The sequence below is a fragment of the Mytilus galloprovincialis genome, chromosome 3 (assembly GCF_965363235.1).
Source record: "Mytilus galloprovincialis chromosome 3, xbMytGall1.hap1.1, whole genome shotgun sequence".
Classification (NCBI taxonomy): domain Eukaryota; kingdom Metazoa; phylum Mollusca; class Bivalvia; order Mytilida; family Mytilidae; genus Mytilus; species Mytilus galloprovincialis.
Window position 1 is genome coordinate 107,638,026 of NC_134840.1, and position 14,305 is coordinate 107,652,330.

Below are 14,305 nucleotides of genomic sequence, written 5' to 3' on the forward strand. Positions count from 1 at the left end.
AAAACCAATCTCAACTGCAGTTTGATATTGTTTATTTTCATTTCAGTTTTACCGGATGAAGTACTTCAAGGTAAGTGCTTTGCTCATTGGGGGCCTTAGACTGTTTTCTCCTCTTTGGTCAGGTTTTTGTCTCTTTAACACATTCCCCATTTCCATTCACAAATTCAAGTATTTGAAGTTTGCTATGAAGAATTGATTCTGCATAGCTTCATTCACATATTTTTGAGTTTAGAAATACCTCTTTTACTGTATGTTTTAGCAGTTATAGTATTTATTGTCTATTATGCTGTCCAATACTTATGATAGATATATAAATGTATGCTGATTACATGTCTTTCCAAGTGTACTAATTATTTAGGTTGTACAGAATGTTCTGCACGAATATTTATTAAAAAGGCTATACACAACACTAAGAAGACAGTGTTTTCACAATTCCCTATACAGTGGACAATTCAGAACTTGGAATATTACATTGACACTTGTCAATAGTTGAATATGGTATGCTGATAACATTTATTTTTCGGTCTTTTTGGTCATTTGGGTGCTTTCTAATTAAAGTATACCCTTCATTTCCCTTTGCTATTGTTAGGTTGTGATTATATCATATTATAAAAATTTGTAAACTACAATCAATCGTAATCTTGAACTTAATAATTTAGAGAATGTATTAATTAATTGTGATCTTGAACATTATATTTTTGAGTAAATACCTAGAAATTGTAATCTTGAACATTGTATTTTAGAGAATGTACCTAGTAATTGTTATCTCGAATGTTATATTTCTAGAAAATACCTAATAATTGTAATCTTGAACATTATATTTCAGAGAATGTAACTAGTTATTGTTATCTTTAATGTTATATTTCTGAGAAAATACCTAGAAATTGTAATCTTGAACATTATATTTTATAGAATGTACCAAGTAATTGTAATCTTTAACATTATATTTTAGAGAATGTCTCAAGCAATTATAATCTTGAATATTATATTTCTGAGAAAATACCTAGTAATTGTAATCTTGAACATTATATTTTATAGAATGTACCAAGTAATTGTAATCTTTAACATTATATTTTAGAGAATGTACCAAGCAATTATAATCTTGAATATTATATTTCTGAGAAAATACCTAGTGATTGTAATCTTGAACATTATATTTTAGAGAATGTACCAAGTAAATGATATTTTGAACGTTATATTTTAGAGAATGTACCTGGTAATATAAGAACAGCGGAACATTTTGCAGCATTTATGAAAAGATTTTTAGAATATTTAAAAATTAGATTTAGAGTACAACATGTTGTGTCAGAAAGTCCTCCCTCCTTCCTCAAAGACTGTGTCCAAAAAGTCTGCATTGAAAGAAAACCTTTAAGGTAAAAAGTCTGCATTGAAAGAAAACCTTTAAGGTAAAAAGTCTGCATTGAAAGAAAACCTTTAAGGTAAAAAGTATGCATTGAAAGAAAACCTTTAACGTATATCTTATACTGATAAAGTCTGATTAACCATCAATGAAAAATCTGTTTTAAACTCTGGGTGATTTAGTGTTTGTGATAATGTGCAGGCAATTGCCTATTGTTGAATATGATTAAATTCAGAATGGAAATGGGGAATATGTCAAAGAGACAACAACTGTACAAAAGAGCAGAAAACAGCCCAAAGCCACCAATAGGGTCTTCAACACAGAGAGAAAATCTGCACAAGGAGGCTGGCTTCAACTGGTCTTAACTGTAGATGTACATTTTCTACTGTTTAACCTCTAGGATCTGCATTTATAAAAGAATTGAATGTAATTGCTTATAATTATGTTGAGAGATAAAACGTTTACCAATACTCATTCCCTTCATATTAAAACGCTGTACACAATCAAGGATTGAATAATCCAATTAGATTACAAAAAGATGCGTTCGATTTTCAGTATTACATTTTCATGCTACAAAGATGAAAATACGAGTTATATCATTTTTTTCTTTTGTTTTCCCATGATGCATTGTTACACAGGAAGCACATGCTATCATCAAGGTTGCATTTTATTGGGTAATGAAATATTGTCTAGTAAATATAATGCATCTTGGTTGTTGTCAGCCAATGAAAAGTATTGATGCATGTAATATGATTATTTATATTCACAAATATTTTATCAAAAAAGAATAATTGATACTTGTTTAAATTATCTAATATATATAACCAAGTTTGTCAAAAATCTATTCGTCAGTTCTAAAACTTTCTGATTTAAGACGCATTTGGAAAACTTCATGACTTTATCTGGAAGGAATACATGACTAAGTAATTATCATCAGAGATCATAAAGTTTTCAAATGGTGTGATGGGAAGAACGTTATGTTCATAAAAAAAACTGAAATAAAATATAAATATATTTCTGTCTGATCTACTCTTTTTTATTATTGAGAATTGAAAAAAATATGTTATAAACCAGTGCACATAAATTTCAGATTTCTGATTGACTTGTTTTTCATGTTCTTTGGTCCATACCTTTCTGATTTTTTGTAATTGTTGAGCATTTTATCATCCTCCTTACAATCTTTTTATTTAGATTATTTAGATATACTCTATATAATTTTATTAAAGATAGTTTATGGTATGTTTGTTATTTTCAGATTTTGTGCAGAAAGATTGAGTTCATTAATGAGGACACTAGAATTAACAGATATTCATGACTTTTCAGCACTCACACTCATATCAAACTTTGCCACACTAGTCAGTACATATACAAAAGGTAAATTATGTACATAAGTGTGTATACACATTAATGATATAGTTTGCAGGGCAAGGCTTCCAAAACGGTCATATATTCCGGTCATTTGTATAATGTCCGGTAAAAGTCCGGCTGGGCAAAGCATGAAACGGTCATATACTTTTTAGTTTTCAAGGCTTTTTCGGTCATTTTTACATAATTCACGATCTTTTTGACCCAACTTTTTGCCTTTAACATCAACACATTTCCGGTCAAAAATGTGACATGATGATTAATTACTATCAAAACAACACCTACTTCAATACCTTCTAATTTATGCAAGGCTAATTAGTAGTAGGACAGCTGGAATCTACCTGTTCAGGTGACAGGTGAACTATGTTCAGTACCGGACATCGTATAAATTGATCGGTTTATTCACAATTATTTTCTTACATTTCAGCGGTTTGTATCTAATTGATTTAGTCCAAAAGATTAAAATTATTAGAAATTAGTTTATCAACATGATTTTATAAAAAGGTTTTAAATAAAAAATCGTCAGAACTACGTCGTATGAACTAGAACACGTGTGTGCATGTGCACAGGTGGGAAATTCAATAATGCATCCTACATTTCTTTAAAAATGCTAAAATTATCATTGATATCTGTATCTAACGTTCAATTCAAGTATTTTGTTGAGAAACAATGTGGAAAGAGCTTCTTCTCTCAGTCGTGCTTTGTAAACGTACACGGATTTTACGTATCCGTTTATGGTCCATGTTTTACCATTGTCAAGTCAACATCCGGTTGAAACGAAAGTAAAGTTTTTGACAATGTCATTTTGCACAAATAAAAAGTCTAAGGCAGATAGGAGAACGCTGATGTGCACACTTTGAATGATGCACTGCCAATTTAACAGTTACATCCGAACATCAAATTCATATCATATCAAAGTAAAGTTTAAATTTTTTTTTTTTAATATAATGTCAATCATTGGAATGGCCGTCTGATTACCATACTATTGCCTTTTGTGACTAAGTCTTAAGGGATTGGGATCAGATATGAAATGTCCGGCTGGCTCAAATATTTTTTGGAAGCCTTGTTGCAGGGTTTTAATATTCTCTGGCAAAATCATAATGGCATTGTAAGAAATATTGAATTATCCTTTCTATTCATATGCATTCAATGAATGATATACAGAACAATTTCATGTGAAATAGGAAAATGTTTTTTGAAAGAAAAATGTTCTCAAGTTGCTGTTTCAGAGTCTTAAGGACCATGGGTAATTTTATTGATGGTACTCCAAAAAGGAAAATAAACTTTACATCATTGGTTGAAATTCAATTGTTTTGGATGTTTTGAACAGATAGTTTTGGTGAACGCTGTTGAAAACATTACTCAGAATGCATTAGATTCTAAAACAACTAATTAGTCTTTGACATGATGTATTCGAATTTGAGATCCATGATTTTTTGTTGATCTTATGGTTTTGCACTATCTGACCTAATGAAGATTGCAAAACAATTTCTTTTTGTAAGATTTTTTTCTTTTTATGCTCTGCATTATTGCACAAACAATAAAATCATGTATAAAATTATGCTGCCATCAAAGATCTCTATCACTACAAATCACAGAAAACATTGAAGCATATAGTTTGAAGGGGCAATTGGGTTACATCAATGAAACAGCAATTCTTTCATTTCCTTGAAAATTGATATACTGTAAATTCAGAAATTATTGCGGAAAAAAATGTGACAGGGTTATAAACGCAATAATAAAACATGCATACTGAAATTTTTTATATGAATTAAACAGGATTATTATCAATAATGCAAAAATTAATAACACAGTTTAGTCTAAAAATGACCAAATCACAATAATAAATGCACACAACTATTTCTGAATTTACAATAGTGATTTGGTCCTTTATTTTCAGGTTTTGTCATAATTATTGAACCCTTTGACGACAGAACTCCAACTATATCTAACCCTGTGCTACACTTCAGTTGTATGGATGCTTCCATTGCTATAAAACCTGTCTTTAATAGATTCCAGTCAGTTGTTATAACATCAGGGGTAAGTCATGTGACATTTGTCCTAGTTATTGAACCCTTTGATGACAGAACACCAACTATATCTAACCCTGTGCTACACTTCAGTTGTATGGATGCTTAAATTCTCCCTCGCCCTGCTTGTCCGAATTTAAAGCATTTAATTACTAATTCAATAGGCTATAAACAAGACAAACACAGATATAGGATTAGTTGCTCGCAGTAACATCTTATTTTCTCTTGCGATACAATATTTTATTTTACTGAATTGTACATATTTCTTCAATCGAAACATTATATAAACACATGACATATAACATTGTTCCTCTTTCGCATCGTTTCTTTTCCCCCGGCTAATGCCTCCAACGCCTGTACGTACAATAAACATAGCAGCAACTGCACATATACCTATGTGACCAACTTCAATCCGACGTAACTGCGAGCACCTTCGATACTAATACATTTAAATCCCAAACTTTATATAGTACCTTTAAACCCCACCCATAAAAACCGCCAAAACTTTCCTCGTGCCTCCTGCACCTAACATCAAACTTATAAATAGTACATACTGTTACAAAACCAGTATCCAAACTAGTTATACTAGTTCCCATCTGTAAATATTAACTACAAATAGCAAACGGGAAAAACCCTATTTCAAACGAAATAAAATAAATTTAAATTCTCCCTCGCCCTGCTCGACCGAATTTAAAGCATTTAATTACTAATTCAATAGGCTATAAACAAGACAAACACAGATATAGGATTAGTTGCTCGCAGTAACATCGAAACAAAGGAAATGAAACAGTTCAGAATAAGATGCTGATATAAAAAGTCTTTTGAGATATTGCTAATTGAAGATAAATCTTCAACCACTAAACTGGACCAATATCAGTTTCAAGTCGACAATCGGAACGTCAAATACGACATATTGAACCGGAAGCTTCCGCAATAGATGGTTATGCAGACAAATGTTTTGCAAATCTTGAATCGATGGATAATTTCTCAAACTGTTTTCCTTGATTCTGTAAAAAGAAGAACACAATCAAAACTTCATACATACATGTACTTGTATCTTAATCAGATAAATATTAAACTCTATAGATATATACATATTTCATATCTATATACATCAACTTCTAATCATACTATGTGATTCTTTATGTTACACACTGCAACATAGCTCATGAAAGTCTAAACATATATGCAACTCAGATCTACATACATCAACTTCTAATCACACTGTGATCCTTTATGTCACACTGCGCAACATAGCTCATGAAAGTCTAAACATATATGCAACTCAGATCTACATACATCAACTTCTAATCACACTGTGATCCTTTATGTCACACTGCGCAACATAGCTCATGAAAGTCTAAACATATATGCATCTCAGATCTACACACATCAACTTCATATCACACTGTGTGATCCTATTGTTACATTCATAAAAATCTAAACATATATATATATATATATATATCTATTATATCAACAACAAAAAACAAAGTCTACAGCTATGTCTGAAGCTCTGACTTTGTACAAGGTTTCTTATTATCTTTGTTATATTTTTATTATCGATTTTAAATTAAAAAAGTTTTCCACTCAATATGTTATGTACCATGTGAACTGACTGTAAAATATTACTGCTTACCGTTTTAAAATCTCTTCAAGTTGAACTCTTGGTACTGTCCGATTTATCTCACATAAAAACGGGCTACTTTTTATACCTACACCTGCATATTTGTGGCATCCAGGAAATAATTAGCACATACATAAGGTCTCCAATATGGTACTAAAACTCTGATTATTTTATAATAAATGTGACCTGCTGATAAAATAAAATCAAAATTGTGGTATTTAATGAAAAAACATATAAAATTGATGATTATTACAAGTCTCATCTAGTACTAGTCTTACAAAGTCTTTACCTGAACTTTGTACTGAAACAGTAATCAGATTTTATACAAAAGGTGGACACTGTAATATTTAGTGAGCATTTCATCTATCAACTTTTAAATAAAAGTTGCATGCTTAAAAGCTGATTTGTTTTTCATATTAATGAACTCAACATGGTTCACATGATGATTATTACAAGTCTCATCTTCAAATCAATTGTATACATATATTTAATAATGTACAAAAAGTTAATGCCTTCATATTTAATCTTTTGTTTTCTGTATATTAATTAAACTATACAACATCCCATGGTGCATTGTGCAACCAATCACATCACTCCCAGCGACAACATTCCATGGTGCACTACACTGTGCAACCAATCACATCGCTCCCAGCGACAACATTCCATGGTGCACTACACTGTGCAACCAATCACATCGCTCCCAGCGATCTAATAAAATAAATTTCATACATACCATTTCAAACTCATCTGTAACTCGTATGACAAAATCATCTCACTGCGAGAAGATTTAAACATATGTTGTTTCCATGTCTCAAATCTAGTACAAGTCTTACAAATTCTTTACCTGAACTTTGTACTGAAACAGTAATCAGATTTATACAAAAGGTGGACACTGTAATATTTAGTGAGCATTTCATCTATCAACTTTTAAATAAAAGTTGCATGCTTAAAAGCTGATTTGTTTTTCATATTAATGAACTCAACATGGTTCACATGGTTCAGTATTGAATGGAAATATATAACCAAATTCTGTAGTATTTTAAAATAAAATCATAAACCTGTAAAACGGTTTTTAAAAGAACACAAATATATTGATTTTCGCTTCTAACTTAATAATACGTTCCAGGCATGATTTCAGAATGTAAATAAAGTCAACATTATACTCAACTCCGTCATGTGAAAACATGTTCCTCTTTCGCATCGTTTCTTTTCCCCCGGCTAATGCCTCCAACGCCTGTACGTACAATAAACATAGCAGCAACTGCACATATACCTATGTGACCAACTTCAATCCGACGTAACTGCGAGCACCTTCGATACTAATACATTTAAATCCCAAACTTTATATAGTACCTTTAAACCCCACCCATAAAAACCGCCAAAACTTTCCTCGTGCCTCCTGCACCTAACATCAAACTTATAAATAGTACATACTGTTACAAAACCAGTATCCAAACTAGTTATACTAGTTCCCATCTGTAAATATTAACTACAAATAGCAAACGGGAAAAACCCTATTTCAAACGAAATAAAATACATTTCTATTGCTATAAAACCTGTCTTTAATAGATTCCAGTCGGTTGTCATAACATCAGGGGTAAGTCATGTGACATTTGTTCTAATTTTTAACCTCTTAAATGATGGTACACCAATGATTACAATTAAGTTGTATGACAAAACACCAATAATTAAAATTAAGTTGTAAGACTACACCAATAATAACAATTGAGTTGTATGACTACACCAATAATTACAATTGAGTTGTATGTCTACACCAATAATAACAATTGAGTTGTATGACTACACCAATAATTACAAATAAGTTGTATGACTGTACACCAATAAATACAATTGAGTTGTATGACTGTACACCAATAATTACAATTGAGTTGTATGACTACACCAATAATTACAATTGAGTTGTATGACTACACCAATAATTACAAATAAGTTGTATGACTGTACACCAATAATTACAATTGAGTTGTATGACTACACCAATAATTACAAATAAGTTGTATGACTGTACGCCAATAATTACAATTGAGTTGTATGACTGTACACCAATAATTACAATTGAGTTGTATGACTACACCAATAATTACAAATAAGTTGTATGACTGTACACCAATAATTACAATTGAGTTGTATGACTACACCAATAATTACAATTGAGTTGTATGACTGTACACCAATAATAACAATTGAGTTGTATGACTACACCAATAATTACAATTGAGTTGTATGACTAGACCAATAATTACAAATAAGTTGTATGACTGTACACTAATAATTACAAATAAGTTGTATGACTGTACACCAATAATTACAATTGAGTTGTATGACTACACCAATAATTACAATTGAGTTGTATGACTGTACATCAATGATTACAATTGAGTTGTATGACTACACCAATAATTACAATTGAGTTGTATGACTGTACACCAATAATAACAATTGAGTTGTATGACTACACCAATAATTACAATTGAGTTGTATGACTGTACACCAATAATAACAATTGAGTTGTATGACTACACCAATAATTACAATTGAGTTGTATGACTACACCAATAATTACAAATAAGTTGTATGACTGTACACCAATAATTACAATTGAGTTGTATGACTGTACACCAATAATAACAATTGAGTTGTATGACTACACCAATAATTACAATTGAGTTGTATGACTACACCAATAATTACAAATAAGTTGTATGACTGTACACCAATAATTACAAATAAGTTGTATGACTGTACACCAATAATTACAATTGAGTTGTATGACTACACCAATAATTACAATTGAGTTGTATGACTGTACATCAATGATTACAATTGAGTTGTATGACTACACCAATAATTACAATTGAGTTGTATGACTGTACACCAATAATTACAATTGAGTTGTATGACTACACCAATAATTACAAATAAGTTGTATGACTGTACACCAATAATTACAAATAAGTTGTATGACTACACCAATAATTACAAATAAGTTGTATGACTGTACGCCAATAATTACAATTGAGTTGTATGACTGTACACCAATAATTACAATTAAGTTGTATGACTGTACACCAATAATTACAATTGAGTTGTATGACTACACCAATAATTACAATTGAGTTGTATGACTGTACACCAATAATTACAAATAAGTTGTATGACTGTACACCAATAATTACAATTGAGTTGTATGACTACACCAATAATTACAAATAAGTTGTATGACTGTACACCAATAATTACAAATAAGTTGTATGACTGTACACCAATAATTACAATTGAGTTGTATGACTACACCAATAATTACAAATAAGTTGTATGACTGTACACCAATAATTACAATTGAGTTGTATGACTACACCAATAATTACAAATAAGTTGTATGACTGTACACCAAGTTGTATGACTGTACACCAATAATTACAATTGAGTTGTATGACTACACCAATAATTACAATTGAGTTGTATGACTGTACACCAATAATTACAAATAAGTTGTATGACTGTACATCAATAATTACAATTGAGTTGTATGACAAAACACTAATAATTACAATTAAGATGGATCCTATTAACTATTACTTGTTCTTTGCTAGATTTACTATTTATTACAAGTTACTTCCCTATTCCCATACTAGTGTATATCTACAAAACTATCAAACAATTATTATTTATAAATAATAGAACAGTGAAATGAGATGAAGCCTTGAAAATTCCTTTATCTGAAAGACCCTGAATAATCTGTTTATATTATTGTTTCTAGGAAATGCAAATGACCTTGAATTTTGATGTTACTGTCTTCTCACTCTTGTAGACTGTAAGAAAACGTTCTAATTTCTTGAAGTGAAAGACCCTAGATAATCGTTTTATTGCGATTTTCATAAGTAACATCAAGAACCGTGGCTTATGATGTCATTGTGTTCCTAGTCGACTGGACTGAGAAAAATGTCTCGTTCCAGTAGCTTGAGATTGAAATAAACACCAAAGCAATATATTAAAGAAAATTTTATCAATTAATCGTGTTTGCTTTATTTTTTAGACACTCTCACCTTTAGACATGTATCCTAAGATATTAGATTTTAGACCAGTAACCATGGCAACCTTCACAATGACCTTGGCAAGGACATGTTTATGCCCAATGGTAAGCTGAAATTATCTAAGGCCAACTAAAATTAATTAGTAGATTTTCATCCAATTTTTAAAAAAATAATGGGCGGGTGGGAGGATTTTATTTTTTAAATTTCATTTCATATGAAACCCTTTTGTGACGAGTTATTTATATATGCAAGTGTAATGATAAGCTAATATCACGTATACTCAAGTATGAGGAATCTTACATAATTTTTCAAATCCATAAATAAATTATACTATCTAATTGCGGCTTTAAAAACTAAACAACAAAAATGTGTGAGAAATGCTCTCTTCAGTTGGACTACCTTCACAAAATGTTTTTGGGTTTCTAAACGATGGTTTGTATTCCCTTAAAATGAAGCAAATGCAATGGTATGCAATACATTTATTATCTATTATAAGTACATAATAAAATGAAAACTCGAATAGTGTTGAAATAATAGGGTTGGTACTTATGCAAGCTGAAATTATAATTATCATGTAAAACATGAACTTAATAAAAAAAAAAAGGTATTGTTTAATGACTCTTTTGTGTGTATTGGGACATTTGCTGTTTGTCAACATAAAAATAAAATGCATATGTTTGTCGACTTTTTAAATTCAAAATACTGTCATAAATCTAACAAGTTCATGCTTGTGTTTCAATATCTTTTATCCAGTCATGTTTTGTGTATCAATGGTTTCCTTTGGATATCATTCACAGTTTAGATTTCCTGACACAAAGTCATTGCATAAATAAAAAAATCCACAGTTTTCTAATCACAGAAATTTGTGACATACCCCGATTTGCGGTCTTGGAAACAGAATGTTTCTCGTAACACGAATATTTCACGTCATTCTTGTAATCAATATTTACTCTCGGAAGATGATGTTGTCATCATGAGAGCAGCAGAATATGTCGACTTAATCATTTTGGTTAGATTTACTCGAGGTACAAAACCGAAATTTGAAACAGGAAGCTTCGAATGAAACGAAATTTAAACGGTTACCGGTAACGAAAATGAACAAAATCCAGAAATTGTAAATTTTATAAAATAAAAAATTCGGGGCGGGCCAATTTCATAGGGGCGGGCGGGGAGGAAAATTTATCAATTAATTTTAACTGGCCTAACCATGGTTTAATAAGACCTTGCTATTATTTATAGTTGTTACTTTTTAACTACCTATATGATATGCCCTCTTCTGAAACTAACAGATATCTAAACTTTGATCTAGCAGAAATTTTTCTAGGGCCTATTTTTTCTGTTTTGAAGAAGAAAAAAATTCTAGTGAAAAAGATAAAATATTATTAGGAAGTATAAGGAACTAATTTGTTTTTTAGAAAAAAATAATGTATTATAAACAAAAGTTTATAAATTAATTTTGAATGTTGGACACAAATTTACTACTTCAACTAATGAATTGTGATTTATAGTTTAAAAAGATTCAGTTCTGTTTTATTAAATGGATTGTAGTTAGTAATAACTTTAAATGTACACCCTTTAATCGACTAAAACCATGACATGCTAATCTTATTTGCATACTTGTTAAAACAGTGAATTATTTACTATCAATTAGATTCTTAAGCAGAAAATTGATGTCCTTTGGTATGTTTAAGAAACATTTGCTTTGTATAATAGTTTAACTCAAATCATACACATATTGTAGATTATAAGCAAAGGTAATGACCAGGTTGCCATGACATCCAGATTTGATTCCAGGGAAGATGTAGGTATGTAGATCTACAAAAAAACAATATAGTAAAAATAATCTTTTAGTATTTATGTTTTAAAACTGAAAACAATATTATATTTTTTTTGTCATCCCTCCTGCTTTTGTTAACAGTTAAATATGAATTGACATATAAAAATTCAAATGTTTCCTTTTATAGAAAAAAAGCAGACGAACAAATGCCCAAAGCTTAAAAATGGTTTTCTGTTATGTTAAAGGTCTAAGGGGAGGTAATACTTAACAGGTCATAACCAGGCAAAGTGTAACACAAATCAATAAAATGATACTGATTCTATTGGTATGAAAGATGCTTTGGAATATAAAATAACCTTCATCAGCTATGTGTTATACAAGAAGTTAATTTGATTTATATTTTTTGATAATTATCTCCCTTTTTGCATGATTTTGGAGTGAACTATTTACAGTGTGAATCTGCAAGTATGTGACAATTTAGAATGTGGGAGGATTCCAAATATGGTTAAAATTGTGCATTGTTACTTATTTGAATTTCAGCTGTTGTACGTAACTATGTTTACCTGTTGGTCCAAGGACACAGTTATCGTCCTTTGGTTTTCGTTGTCTACGAATATAGTCCCTAGTGTAAACAGTGTATAACTTGCATGTTTTATTTGATACACTTTCCCAATTTATTTCTTGATATCAAATGCATGAAATATTAAGTAGGAGGATGTAATTACATGTCAACAAAATTTGGGTGCTGAATCTTTATGTTAAGTAGTGATTTGGTCCAGTTCAAAAAGGTCAAATTTTATCATGGTTCAAGCTGTCAAACTGAATTTTACACCCCCTTAACACAGAATTGACAATATTTTGAGTTAGAGCTGGTAGAAGTTTCTATAATTTTGATATTATTTGTTTCACTGGTAGTACACTACACTGTAAAAAAATCTTTTTGAGAAAGAGCAGGTGCGATTTTTTTAATTTGAATTTATTGTCTAAAAGAAATGCACTACGAAATAACCATTCTATTGTTACCTTTTCAGCTGTAGTACGTAACTATGGTAACCTGTTAGTAGAGATGGCCACCATTGTTCCAGATGGAGTAGTTTGTTTCTTTACAAGTTATGTTTATATGGTATGTAAAAGAATTGGGTATAAATGAGCACTCAGGTAATCCCACATACAAAGACATATCATTTGACAAGGATGAGATTTTAGCAAATCATAAGTCCTTCATGGCTTCAATAAACATTACATTGAACACCAAATCGGAGGACTTACCTTGTTTGTATTGGATACCAAAGCTTCATAAAATTCCGTACAAACAACGGTATATTGCTGGCTCATCTTCATGTTCCACTAAAGAATTGTCCATTAGATTGACTAAAATTTTATCCGCAGTGAAAGAGGGTCTTCAGAAATACTGTGAAACTGTTTACTCGCGTAGTGGTATTAACCATATGTGGATTCTTAAAAATTCTAAAGAACTTCTAGACAATTTTAAATCTCGGTCTATTTCTGAAATTAGTTCTATCAAAACTTTTGATTTTTCAACCCTGTATACCACCATTCCCCATGTGAAATTGAAAAATCGCCTAAAAGAAATTATCCACAATGCCTTTCAACATAAAAATGGTAGCATACGCTATAAATTTATTACTTTGGGATTTCATAAGGCATATTTCGTTAATAGTGACAAACAAAAAGGTAAAACATGCTACACAAAAGAACAAGTGGTCAGTATGCTGGAGTTTCTTATCGACAACATATTTGTTGAGTTTGGAGGTAGACTTTTTCAACAAATTGTCGGCATTCCTATGGGAACGAACTGCGCGCCTCTCCTTGCTGACCTCTTCTTGTTTTCATATGAATCTGAGTTCCTTCAGACACTTGTCAAAAACAAGAAGATCAAAGAAGCCAGGTTATTTAATTTCACTTTCAGATATATTGATGATGTTCTTTCCATTAACAATCCGAACTTTTCTGATTGGGTTCCATTAATATATCCACCAGAACTAGAAATTAAAGAGACAACAGACACGGCTTCCTCCGCCTCATTTTTAGACTTATACCTCGAATTTGACATACACAGTCATCTTAGTA

At 30.8% G+C, this 14,305-nt stretch overlaps 1 protein-coding gene across 1 annotated transcript in view; it reads left to right on the top strand.

Annotated features, from left to right (window-relative positions):
- LOC143069729 (general transcription and DNA repair factor IIH helicase subunit XPD-like) overlaps positions 1–14,305 on the top strand; it is a 54,145-nt gene that overhangs the window by 16,426 nt on the left and 23,414 nt on the right. Inside the window, exons 12-18 of the mRNA XM_076244500.1 lie at positions 47–70; positions 1,205–1,373; positions 2,616–2,734; positions 4,626–4,765; positions 10,440–10,541; positions 12,179–12,242; positions 13,246–13,337. Coding sequence (XP_076100615.1) covers positions 47–70; positions 1,205–1,373; positions 2,616–2,734; positions 4,626–4,765; positions 10,440–10,541; positions 12,179–12,242; positions 13,246–13,337 — 710 coding nt within the window. The remainder of the gene's footprint in view (positions 1–46; positions 71–1,204; positions 1,374–2,615; positions 2,735–4,625; positions 4,766–10,439; positions 10,542–12,178; positions 12,243–13,245; positions 13,338–14,305) is intronic.